Raw genomic sequence first — 13724 nt, 5'->3', positions numbered from 1 at the left:
AAAAATGAAATGACTTCACTACTTCAACAAGTTAGGAACTATGAAGAATTTAAAGATATCAGCAATCATCTTGAAAATTAAGATTATCCATTATCTGCACTAGATGACTGCACTGATTTTGTTTGTTTACAGTTAATCAGAAAGAATATGGCAGCATACACTGGATGAATTCATCTCTCGATAACTATTAGGAACTAATGCACAGCTTTATAGTACAGTAGTAGTAGTGGTAGTGTTCTAATTTGTTCTGTATTTCATTTAAATACATAATTCATTATTCAGTTAAGCAGTTGTTTGTCCTTTTTTAATGTACCTTTTTAAATATTTCCATGAAACTTCAGCTAATTGAGGCAGCCGTTAATTGGGTGAAAATGTACTGGTCCTGAGTGTCCCAGTTAACTGGAATCCACTGTGCTAACGTAGCACACCAATGAGCTGGAGGAACCCTTCATGAGCCCTGATGAAGAGTTTCAACCCAAAACATTGACTGTTAATTTTGCTCCATAGATGTTACCTGGCTTGCCAAGTTCTTCCAGTTACTTTGTGTGTTGCCTCAGAATTCCCACATCTACAGTCTCTTGTGTCTCTGTAAATACTAATGGATGATTTTTAAACAGATAATTAATTTTCTTCAAATATTGTCAACTTGGAAACTATTAAGCTCAGCTTTTCCTTCTGAATATCAATGACACCTAGACTATTTTTTATAATGGTGGTTCAAAGATTTAAAGATACAAAGTCTATTTATAATCAAATACAGACTCTGAGATGTGTCCTCCTGCAAGTAGGCATGAAACAAAGAAACACCATGGAACCTGTTCAAGAAAACATCAAACATCAAACATCCAACATGCAAAAAAACAATTGTGCAAACAGCAAAAGGCTAGTGAACAACACATAGAATATCAAACATCAAAACAGGAGTCAAGTTGTGTCTAGTTTAGTTCAGTTCAGCACCACACCACTAGCCGGGCCATTCTTCTCCGAAGCACCCGACCGTTTCGATGGTCCAGATCAAACTGCTCAAAAGCAACAAAAAGAATTTCCAGAATCCAGAAACACATACAATGTGAACCTTAAGTGTTCCCCAGAATGAGTCCACAGCCTCACCAATCAATCCTTGCAACGTGGATCCCACTCTCCTGCACTTTCCTCTGACAGCAGCTAGCAAGAGGGGAAGGAGGACCAGGCAGATGGCGACGAACATCCACCCATCGTCCACTCTCATCTTTGTTGATTTCACCCTCACTTGACCCCCCAATCTGATAGAAGCAATGGAGTGGATGGTGGGCTTGCAGGCTCCAAGCTTCCGGGCCTTCAGGCTGCACACTCCGCTCCAGGCCTCACCGAGCTCACTTGGAGACAGCAAGGTGCCTGATTGCTCAATTGGCCCAAAGATGCACCATCAAAATGTAAATCACAGGTTCCGATTGCATGCAGCCTAGTAGAATCATATTTGAAAGAAATTTAAGTAAAAGAAGTAGTTTGTGAACAATCTGTAGGACGTCGCCATTGGTCACATTGTTCATTTGTGCAATCAAGACAACTCATTATTTAAATAGAAAAATTTAAGATATTCATCTGCAAGGAAAGAAATAATTTTTTGTACAGTAAGTTAGATATATTCATTCACCTGTGAGATAATGATTCATTTCAAACTGATGGGACAAAAGATTATCTGTAGCTATAGGAATTTTGGGTGAAATTTGGTTAAATGTTGTCATTCAAGTTCCCAGTCTCTTTTCCTATCAGTCTTTTCTTTGCTGTTCTATATTAGCTCTTTGTCACCAGTGTTTTGTTTCTTTTTAGCTCTCAATCTCTGAGTTCATGTTCTTCTGTGGCCACTTCCTTCTCTATCATGGTTACTTGGTCCATTCCCACAATCTTTGTTTTTCTATTTTTGGCTTATTAAGTGTTTTTATTCCTGTATCATTGATGACTGTGCCCTAAACAACCTGGTATTCGGAACAATATATGGAGGTTGAGCAGGTTTACTGTAAGGTCTGAGGCACTTAAGCTCAAACAGAAAGGAAGAATTAATGGTGAGACCTGATGAACGTTCTCGGCCCAAAGCATTGGCTGTTCACTGTTTTCCATTGATGCCGCCTGGCCTGGTGAGCTCCTCCAGCATTGTGTGTATGTTGAATGGTTAGTGAGGTGTTTTTCTGTCACAGAATGTCACTCAGTTTCATCATGGATGATCCAGTGCCGTGAAAGGTGAAAATTTAACTGGAGAAATTCCAGCAGGATGGATGGGTATTGTCATTGGAATTGACAATATTGCAGACTTTGGAGAGAAAAAAAAGCTTGAAGGTCAGGGCAGCTGAGAAATTGTCAACCTGATGTAGGCTTTCAACCTGAAACATTTCCTCCAACTCAGCTCCTCCAGCAGATATTGTTGCAGCAGATCTTAACATTTGCAGTCACTTGTGTCTCTCTTCTATTTAAAGTCTTTAATACCCTTCGCTTTAAATTCGGATTATGATTGCCTGATTTTCTTCTGTCACATGATGTCAGATTGTTTTTTCAAGTCAAGTCACTTTTTATTGTCATTTCGACCATAACTGCTGTTACAGTACACAATAAAAACGAGACAGTGTTTTTCAGAATCATGGTGTGACATGAAACAGTACAAAAACTACACTGAACTGCATAAAAACAACACAAAAAATAACTACACTAGACTACAGACCTAGCCAGGACTGCATAAAGTGCACAAAACAGTGCAGGTATTACAATAAATAATGATCAAGCCAATAGGCACAGTAGAGGGCAGTAAGTTGGTGTCAGTCCAGACTCTGGGTATATAGGAGTCTGATGGCTTGGGGGAAGAAACTGTTACATAGTCTGGTCGTGGGAGCCCGAATGCTTCGGTGCCTTTTCCCAGAGGGCAGGAGGGAGAAGAGTTTGTATGAGGGGTGCATGGGGTCCTTCATTAAGCTGTTTGCTTTGCGGATGCGGCGTGTAGTGTAAATGTCTGTAATGGTGGGAAGAAAGACCCCGATGATCTTCTCAGCTGACCTCACTATCCGCTGCAGGGTCTTGCGATCCGAGATGATGCAATTTCCGAACCAGACAGTGATGCAGCTGAGAAACTCCTGTGAAACTTTAATGATGCTGCATTAAAGCAAGTTTTGTCTACTTATACATTTAAGAAAGAATGTGATAACCCTGGTGTAGAGAAGATATTTCTACTCGTGGGAGAATCCAGAGTAGGCAAGCTATTCCAGTAGATGTGGTTGAACTGCTCCTATGGCAATTGTTGCAAACAGAGTAAGTCATCAATCTGAAACCATAACTCTGTTTCTCTCCACATGGATGCTGTTTGACTTGTGGATTATCGCCATCATTTTCTGTTTTTGTTACAGATTTTCGTAATTTGCAGTTTTTTTGCAGCTACCATCAGGCAGGAGGTACAGAAGCCCAAAGTCCCACACCACTAAGCTCAAATTCAAGAGTAGCTACTTTTCTTCAACTATTTAATTCTTGAACCAAACAGCAAAACTCTTGAGTAACACTATGATCACTTGTATAGCAGCTATATGATTACTTTGATCAGTTTGCACAAAATTGAGCTTATTTTTATATAATAAAAATTGTGTATAATTTATGTTTGTGTTTTTCCTGTGAATGCTACTTATATGATACCCTGTGCCTGTGACACTGCTGCAAGTATGTTCTTCATTGTAGCTGTGCTTACATGTACTTGTGCAGATAACAATAAAATGTCTGGAAGATTGCTGGCCTCCTACAAGTCTGTAGAACTTTGATCTTGCCAAGGTGGAATGGATGAGCTGAATGGCCTGGATGTATTTTTCAGTTTGTACGTAGAGCTGAAATAATTTTGTTTATAAAGAGTGAGAAGAACCCTTCTTTCTTCCTTTGCAGATGTTGCCCTGGTGGACAATGCGATGTGTTAACATTCACCAGCAGTTACTGGCAGAGCGCTCTTCTCAACTCTTCACCATTACTCAGTGCTGCATTGACAAAGGTACAACTTCCTTGTAGTTTTGGGCAATAAATGAAGTCCACATTATCTGTATGGAAGGGGAAGAGAAAATTCCTTTCAAAATCCTTGCCTTCGTTGAAGTAAAAATTTAAATATAATTCAACATTGTTCATTCTGGATTCCACTATAGTTGAAGAAAGAATGACTGATGTGCACTTGCTTTTAACATAATTTTGCATAAAAATATTTTAACAAAGCTATATTCAGATGTTGAATGATATTTCAGAACAGATGATTGTCTGAAACGTTAATTTTTTTTGAAGATGCTTTCTTATCTGTGAATTTTCCTAATGCTTTCTATTTTTCCTTTGCATTTCTGGCACCTGTAGCCTTTTGCTTTTGGATTATGTTTTTTTAATGTATTATTTGTTAAGTTTCTATCCATATATAGTTTGAACTAACATACACAAAATGCTGGGGGAACTCAGCGGATCAGGCAACGACTACGGAAAAGTGTAAACAGTCAACATTTGGAAGAGTCTTTACCCAAAGCTTCAACTGTTTACTCTTTTCCACAGACACTGCCTGGCCTGCTGAGTTCCTCCAGCATTTTGCGTATGTTGCTTTGATTTCCAGCATCTGCAAACTTTCTCTTGTTTATGGTTTGAGCCAGTTTGGTGTCTCTCCTGATCATTGAGGAAGACTATGATAAACTATTTGAAAAGAAGTATTAAATTTGCAGGATGATTGAGTAAGTGGCATATGAGTTTTGATGTAGTAACTATGAGGTGACACACATTGGTATGTTGGAGAAGATCAACAAACCCAGGAAAATGGAGTCCAAAGGAGGTAGAGAAGCAAAGTGTCAACAAAATCACCAGTTTTAACATAGCCACTGCAATGCCAGTGGGATTTTAAAAAGTATTAAATTCATTTATTTATAGTATCAGAGTAACCAGTTATCTGTTGGAGTGGTACCCTTGCTGCTGTCGGTCTGGCTGTGTTTGTAGAATTGTTGTCACAGGATTGTATGTTCAAGCATTGTGGCAGAAATTAAGTCCCCTATCTGGGCTGGTGATTATTGTATTTTTCAGGGGGTGTCAAAGCCATTGTTCTTCAGTCTCAGTATTACAAAGCTGCCGTGGGAAGATTGGAGAGTTGTTCTCTAAGAAATGAGATCAAATGGGTTAAAGGACCTTCATCTAATCCTGTCTTTTAGTGAACTAAACACAGTGGAAGGATTTGATGCTTCGTAACTTAGGCGCTTCTGATACCTGTCACCTGAATAAAGCTTTTTTTTGCCATTCTTTTATTCTCATTTGTCATTGAGGAAGCTGTTTTATTGGGGATTAGCTTTTTCTCAACCCAGGAATGAATCTGTGTGGAAAGTTCCCTGTCTGTGAGAGGAGTCAGGGGGTTAGTGGAATGTGTTTTATATTCCCTCATATACCATACATAAATACAACAGTGTGATCAGCGTAGCTACCTATTACTTTCTTGTTTGGAACTGAAGCAAGGCATGTGCCAGCGTTGCTTCCTGGAGGCTGCTGCTTTTTGCTGAAAAGCATGTATAGCATTTTTTAAAGTATGCCAGGAGGACATTCCAGATCTCAGATTGTACTGCAGCTTAATGACCTCTTTCCAGCGGATATATATTTTTCTTATTTATTCAAAAAAAATGCTCTGCTCTTGTGTTGGAGAACACACTTAGTCTCACTTTACTGATGTTGTACTGATTGCTATTTCAATGCGCCTTTCTTTTCTGTCGCTTGGCTGCTGCCTTTAAGTCCAGCGCTTGAAAGGACTCCACCCTCTAAGTCCTGGTTACTTTGGCTTCTTCCTTTCCTTTACTAGCCCCACTGCTGTGATTAATATTCATCAAGGTCAGAGTTTTTAATGATGAAGTTGTTGTATGGCAAAACATTGTTAGTTCTGCATAAAGGCACCTTGAGCTACTTGTTTTTTTTGTCTTTGTCTCTTTTGAATTTCCTACTCATTTTTGTTGTCTGTTTCCTTTTATAACATTGATTTTGAAAATTTACTTTGCATGTTTTTACCAATTTGTAACAGAAATGCCCAATGAATATTAATAATGTGATACAAATTTACTTACTCCCTTTTCTACCTTAAATTTCCTGCCCCCACACACATACTCCACCTCCACACCTCATGATACCATGATTTGTTTATTTTTTAGATTAATTACTGCAATTTGCATTGAACACATGCATTATACAAAGCAGTGACAGGATAATTTCCAGTACCTGCGAAAAATAACTAGACATTGGAGCTGATCTTCTTTAAGAATGTTAAGACATTTCATTCAATGGTTCAGTGGTTCCATTTAATATTAGAGAATGTATACACTATACAACCTGAAATTCTTACTCTCTGCAGACACCCTTGAAACAACAGAAAACCCCCAAAGAATTAATGACAGGAAACAGAGTTAAGAAACCCCAAAACCCTCTGCTCCTCCCATGCACAAGCAACATCAACCCTTCCCTCCATCTCCCCCTACTTATCCTAGCAAAAAGCATCAGCGCTCCCACCACCCACCATACCAGCAACAGCAAAGCCCAGAAAGAGAGACCTTGGTGTACAGTACATCAAAAGTAACTGTTCACTCCCAACGTTTTCAACATCCCACAGAGCATCCATGGAAATAGTGACAGAATTGTTGTGGAAATAAACATTAGAATGATTCACAAATAAAAATGAAAATTATACACGTTAAATTATACAAATCTTCAACTGTTTATTTAAAATTATCATTTTAATTATAGTAAGTTGACCATGGGTTCTGTGGAATACATTTAAGTGGGATATTTAGTGGTCATATGCTGAGCATTCAGTCAGACATTCAGTGAAATCTCTGATGTATTTATATGCATTGCTGCATTTTGTGTGTCTTTGCACAGATACACTTTAAAGAAAGGACTAGAATTTATAAAGGTCTCTCACGACCATGATACTTTAAGATTCCAATGTTGAAATGCAATCACCGTTTCAATGATGGGAAATGATGGTCAGTTCGTGCACAGCAATTATGCTGATGACCAGATAACCTGAGGGATAAATATTAAAATTCAAAGTTAATTTTAGTGTCATAGAGTATATGACCACATACAACCCTGAGATTCTTTTTCCTGTGAGCATACTCAGCAAATCTATAAAATTGTATCAGTAACAGGATCAATGAAAGATCAAGTAAAGCGTAGAAGACAACAAGCTGTGCAAATGCAGGTCTAAATAAATAACGAGAACATGAAATAACAAGATTAATAAGTCCTTAAAGTGAGATCATTTGTTGTGGAAAGATTGCAATAGATGAGTGTAGTTATCCCCTTTTGTTCAAGAGCCTGATGGTTGAGGGGTAATAACCTGGTGGTGCGAGTTCTGAGGTTCTTGTACCTTCTATCTGATGGCAGCAGTAAGAAAAGAGCATAGTCTGGGTGGTGAGGATCTTTGGTGATGGATGCTGCTTTCCTATAACAGCACTTCATGTGAATGTGCTCAGTGCTTGGGTGGGCTTTACCTGTGATGTACTGGGCTGAATCCACTACCTTTTGTAGGATTTTCCATTCAAGGGTATTGGTGTTCCCATAGCAGGCTGTGATGCAGCCAGTCAACACACTGTCCACTACACACCTATGGAAGTTTGTCGAAGTTTTTGATGTCATGCCGAATCTCCCCAAACTCCTAAGGAAATAGAGGCACTGATGTGCTTTCTTTGCAATTTCATTTATATGATGGCTCCAGAACACCAGGAATAATTCCTTTGTTGTTTGCCAAACCTATGTCAATGGAACTTGCTGTGTATTTGAAAGAGTAGGCAGAACCTTAGTTTGAAAGTGCAACTTGAAAGACAAGACCTTGGGCAGTACGTTTGCTGTATTAGCGCTAGCAGTAAGGATGTCAGCTTAACATTCTGATGTGAGAATATTATGGACTGCTATATTGATAGTAGAATATTTGAGAAGGGTGTTAAATGCTCTAGGACAGATTTATTCTGGTTTTGAAGAATGCATTAAAAGTAGGTCATATAGCATGCTGGTGTGAAAAATGTAAATTGGAAATCCAGAAAAAGGTTTGATTGTGAAGGTCTGGTTTGAACTATATCTAATGCCAAAAAAACGTACTAGGCACCTGGGTAAACCACTTAAAAATATTTGGTTCTGTTCTTTCAGAATATCATTCCAGTTGGCGTCTAAGTAAGCAAATGAAAGAACAAAACCTCTGTGCAACATTCCTGACCGCGACTCGCCCGATTGCCATTGTGTGAAAATCTCTAGAGTTGCTCTATCGACCTATATATATTCTTCATATGGATTGCCCCAACTGATAATAATTAGTGTTGAATTCTTGGCAATTCTATGCTCTCATGAGCATGATGTTTAAAAGCTGGGTTGAAAGTGTCCTGGTCTTGGACTTTATTTTGCAAAATGGTGAGCAGAATCATTTGTTTAGTTATGAGCCCTTTAGCAAATATTGGATTCATTTTATTTTTTTATATTCCAAATGATTGAACAGCTAACTTTGCAATAGCTACTCTATTTTACATGCATATGTATAAACAATAAAATAAATGAATGGGATGGATAAGGAAAGACTTATCTCAAGTGGAGAAATCCAGAACGAAGGAGCATTCTCTTTAAATCTGAGCTAAGAAAGTTTAAAAATAAATTGGAAAAAAATTTCCACAAAATAGTGTTAGGTTATGAATGGATTGCCATGTCTGGTCAAAAATGCATCTAATGCACAAAATTGAAAAGAAACTCAATACAGGTCTTCTGCAGGTTACAAATGCCTGACTTGTGTATGGCCCAGATATATTAATGTTTGGGAGACTAGCAGGATGCTGCAGGGCTACAGCCATCTTCTGCTGCCTGGGAATGCAGCTGGCATCCTCATTTCTGACTTATGTACTATCTGAGTTGCAAAAAGTTCACAGGAACAGATCCATGCCAAAATCTAGGAAAACTTGTTAGTTACAAATATATACATAAGTGGGTTATAAGGGTACGAAAGGAATGGGAAAACATACTTGATAAGTTGAACAATTCATGCTTCTTCCTTTGTGTGACATAATGTTTTAACAATCTAAGTAGTGCCGCTATTGAACATGCCAAGTCTCACCAATAAACCTAACTTAATTGAAGCTGCAAGTTGTTAAACTTTAAGTTCTGGAGTTTCCTTTCTAAACTTTTCTAAATCTATTTCTTTCTCCTTTAAAACTTTCCTTAAAGCATATTACTTTGATCAATCTTATTGTTATCTAACTTCATGCATGAATTAGTGGTGCTAAATCTTGTTCTGTTATGTTCATTTTATTATGTTATATTAATATATTGTAAAATGAAGTAACCATTCTGATTAATCCAGTGAATTATCTAAAGCATCTTACTGTGCCAGAGTCTACTTACAGTTGTTATGTCTTCAATATATTTACAGTGCAGTCAAACAAGGACTTTTTCAGCTCTGGGGAATGTCAAAATTTAGCTATCCAGTTCCATCTGGAATGTGGGTATGTTTTGCTCTACTACTACGACTACATAAGGGCCAAGGAGAATTTCACTGCAGCCCAGAAAATTACAAAGCTTTCCACCAAAATGACAGGTAGGTCACTCTCTCACACTTTACATTTTCATTCCATGATGTAACAAATTGACTGCAGAGGGACAAATCTAGCTGAGGCCGTGTCACAAATTAAGCTGCAACATGCTGGATTGAGATGAGAAGAAATTTGTTGACTGAGCGAGCAGTTAAACTTGAATAATCCGCTCAGTGTGACTGGAGTTTGTTCAGGACCGAGATGAAAGAAGTTTTGGATGTTAAGAGAGTTTAGGAATATGTCAGTACAAGAGAATGGTGTGGAGGTGACTGGAGATCTTTTGCTGCTATTCATTGGTCTGCAAGGGCCTGTTCCAGTCTGTATCTTTGAATGAATAAATTAAATTTGCACAAGAGAGAACAACTGTTAGAGGGTACGATGTCAAGAGTATGCCTTTGATAATTTTATAACCCTCAGTAACAGAAGCTCTAAGTAGTTTAAGAAGTGAAACATCAGCCAGGTCAATGCTGAGTAACTGGAAGGTATCTAGCCAGTAGCTGCACTAATCCACCCTGCTTTATTCGTCCTTGCTTGTAGACTTCTTCCTAATGGACTACATTCATTAAAAGTTACCGATGGTAATCTGATTGCAAGAGTAACTTTGTTTCTCTTAAGGTTTGCCATAGTTTCACAATGGAATTAATTCAAAATATATCTTTGTGCCTCCATGTATTTTAATCCCTTTTTTATTTTAGAGCTATCCAATATGCCCTATTCTCTTGACTATTCTTAACATATTGTTTTAGTTCAATCTTACTGATCATATGGTTATATTGCTAAAGTGGGTACTGCTAGAAATAAAAGACAGGGATGGGAAGCTTCCAACTTTTGGCAGAATCCCTGTTTTTGCAATTGTTAAATTCCAACCACAGTGGCTTTCTGACTTCCGTTGTCTGCTATTGTAGCCATGGTGAACAACATACTGGGATGGGTATGTCTGGCCTCGCCCTGCAGGTCCTCATCTTTATGGCTGTCTCATTGTGAGGTTGCCAACAGTTCCCCGTGATCCCAGGATAGATGTGCGCAAAGGCTAACTGGAACACTGTGAAAGCATTGGCTGCAGACTAGAGGCAGGATTCAATTCCCATTCTAGTCCAATTTGGTTACTGAGTCTGATCCTGGGGGTGAAGGGAAGGAGGCAGGTAGGCTGGTGAAAGACCATGTTAGACCCTAAGTGATTGTCTAGGTAGGAGTCTGAGTCCTTAACAAGTTCCAGACCAATGGACCATGTCCAGATGTGTCGTAGGTTAATATTTGAACATGATCTTACTGGGCACTGATACTAACTGGAATTTCAAAGAGCACTTTTAAGGAATTAACACAGATAAGCTGGAATTAAGATTCTTTGGAACTCTGTCAAACTTCTCACTGCTCGGTAAAGCAGTCAGCATAATCAAAGACCTCACCAGTTCCAGATGTTCTCTCCTTTACCCTCTCCCATCGGGAAGAAGATTCAAAAAGCTGGGAAGCGTAGACCACCAGGCTCAAGGATAGCTTTTATCTCACTATACAATAAAACGGACTCTTGACCTTACAGTCTATCTCATTATGACTTGGCACTTAATTGTTTTATTGCAGTGCACTTTATAACCATAACGCTTTATTCTGCACCCTGTTGTATTAAATTGATCTTTATGAATGGTATGCAAGACAGATTTTTCACTGTACCTTGGTATTTATGACAATAATAAACCACTCTATCATCCTTGCCCTGGCTATTCATCCTGGTTTTACTCCTCTTAGAGACTTGCACGTAAGTAGTGGTTGCTGAGGTTGTTTTATGCAAAAGCACATTGATCTTTTTGATAAGTTGTGCACTATTGGGTTAGAGCAATCAATGATTCCTCCTTCCCCACGTTAGGCTTTCACACGTGCCCGGAGACCCAGCATGCTATTCACCACCCTGTCTGGAAATCCTGGATCTGTATGCCAATTTCTGCCTGGCACCCTGGGGTGTTGAATGTCACTCTTTCTTTTGGCACCCAAGTGCAATCCATTACTCTCCCATCTAGCACCTTGGGGTGCTACATGTCTGCTTGTATAGTCTGTCCTAGTCCCTGTTGTGAAGGTGATGGTGAGCTTCTTCCTTCAACAGCTGCAGTCCTGCTGATGCAGTTATTCCCACAGGTTTGTTGGGTAGGGTGTTCCAGGATTTAGGACGGCCATGTTTTCTGATGTCATGATGTGTGATTTGGAGGTGAACTCACCAAGTTGTGATGACCCCATCCATTTGCTGCTCTTGTACTTCCTGGTGGTAGAGGTTGTCTGTTTGGAGGCTACTGCTGAAATGGCCCTGAGCAAGTAACTGCAGTGCATATTGCATTGCTGCACACTGGGGTGAAGGTGATGAATATTGAGGACAGTAGATGGGCTGCTGTCCTGGATGATGTTAAGCATCTTGAATGTTGTTGGTGCTGCCTGTGGTCATCCAGGCAAATGTTAAATTTGTGCCTTATAAATTGTGGAAAAGAGTTGGCATGTCAGAGGGTGAACTACTCACAACGGATATCATCCCCACTTGCATTTTGTGGCCACAATATTTATGCAGCAGATGCTGGTTTCTGGTTTATAGTGGCTCCTAGAATATTGATGGTAGGGAATTCAAAGATGGTAATGTCATTGAATGCCAAGGGTAGGTGATAGGCTCACTCTTATTGGAGATGGGCCAGTATCTGGTACTTCTTTGGTACAGATGATACTTGGCACTTATCAGACCATGTTGTCTAGGGCTTAAGGCACACAGGTATGGGCTGCTGCTTCATTTGCTGAGGAGTAGTTGGAGAGAATTCAGTGATCATTGCATACATCCTCAACTTGGAGTTCGTAATAGAAGGAATGTTATCAGTAAAGCCGCTGAAAATGACTGGACTCAGCACTGTCCCATCTAACAGCAACAGGATGAACTGGGGCAGGGATGACTGACATTCAAGCACGATAGCCATCTTCCTTTGTATGAGATAGAACATAGAAAAACATAGAATAGTACAGCATGGTACAGGCCCTTCGGTCCACAATGTTGTGCCAACCTTAAACCCTGCCTCCCATATAACCCCCACCTTAAATTCCTCCATATACCTGTCTATAGTCCCTTAAATTTCACTAGTGTATCTGCCTCCACCACAGACTCAGGCAGTGCATTCCACACACCAACCACTCTCTTGAGTAAAAACCTTCCTCTGATATCCCCCTTGAACTTCCCATCCCTTACCTTAAAGCCATGTCCTCTTGTATTGAGCAGTGGTGCCCTGGGGAAGAGGCGCTGGCTGTACACTCTATCTATTCCTCTTAATATCTTGTATACGTCTATCATGTCTCCTCTCATCCTCCTCTCCAGAGAGTAAAGCCCTAGCTCCCTTAATCTCTGATCATAATTCATACTCTCTAAACCAGGCAGCATCCTGGTAAATCTCCTCTGTACCCTTTCCAATGCTTCCACATCCTTCCTATAGTGAGGCGACCAGAACTGGACACGGTACTCCAAGTGTGGCCAAACCAGAGTATTATAGAGCTGCATCAAGCTGATGTAGCCTGTTAACTCAGTTCTATCAGAATGCTTTGACAGCACGTGCTGCCTTGATGTAAAGAACCATCATCTCAGCTCACCTCTTGAACTGAGTTATGTTTGAACCAAGGTGATGAGGTCTGCAGTCAATCATGGATGTTCTGACGAAACTAACTGCTGACATCAGTGAATGGATGATTAGTGTGTACATACTGCTTGATAATATTTCCATCCATGGTAGTTCTGCCACTATGGTGGTGATTGTAAATGAACTGATGGGGTAGTGATTAACTCAATTGTTCTTCTGTGTACAGAATATACCTGGTCAGTTGTGTAGCTGTAGGTGGTGTTGCTGTTCGGCAACAGGGAATAGACACACACTAATTCTGCAGCACAGGTTTTCAGTGCCACAGCTGGTCTGTTGATGGCTTCAATAGAATTTGCGGCATCCAGTGCCCTCAGCCATATCTTAATGCCACTGGAAGTGAATTGAATTTGTTGAAGACAGGCTTCTGTGATGTTAGGCATCGCACGAGGAAACCGATAGAAGTCTTTTCTTTAACATTGGTCTTCACTATGGTTGAGGATGGGGATGTAGCTGGAGCCGCCTCCTTCAATTGGCTATTTAATTGCCCTTTTAATGTGCTCAGATTTCAGAA

At 39.7% G+C, this 13724-nt stretch overlaps 1 protein-coding gene across 2 annotated transcripts in view; it reads left to right on the top strand.

Moving 5' to 3' along the window:
* The window catches only part of ttc27 (tetratricopeptide repeat domain 27), a 250402-nt gene that overhangs the window by 41330 nt on the left and 195348 nt on the right, over nucleotides 1-13724 (top strand). For both annotated transcript variants that reach the window (XM_059985627.1, XM_059985628.1), the window contains 2 exons: nucleotides 3889-3991; nucleotides 9404-9568. In XM_059985627.1, coding sequence (XP_059841610.1) covers nucleotides 3889-3991; nucleotides 9404-9568 — 268 coding nt within the window. The remainder of the gene's footprint in view (nucleotides 1-3888; nucleotides 3992-9403; nucleotides 9569-13724) is intronic.

Source organism: Hypanus sabinus, chromosome 12, assembly GCF_030144855.1.
Source record: "Hypanus sabinus isolate sHypSab1 chromosome 12, sHypSab1.hap1, whole genome shotgun sequence".
Classification (NCBI taxonomy): domain Eukaryota; kingdom Metazoa; phylum Chordata; class Chondrichthyes; order Myliobatiformes; family Dasyatidae; genus Hypanus; species Hypanus sabinus.
This window is presented reverse-complemented; position numbering and strand designations above follow the sequence as displayed.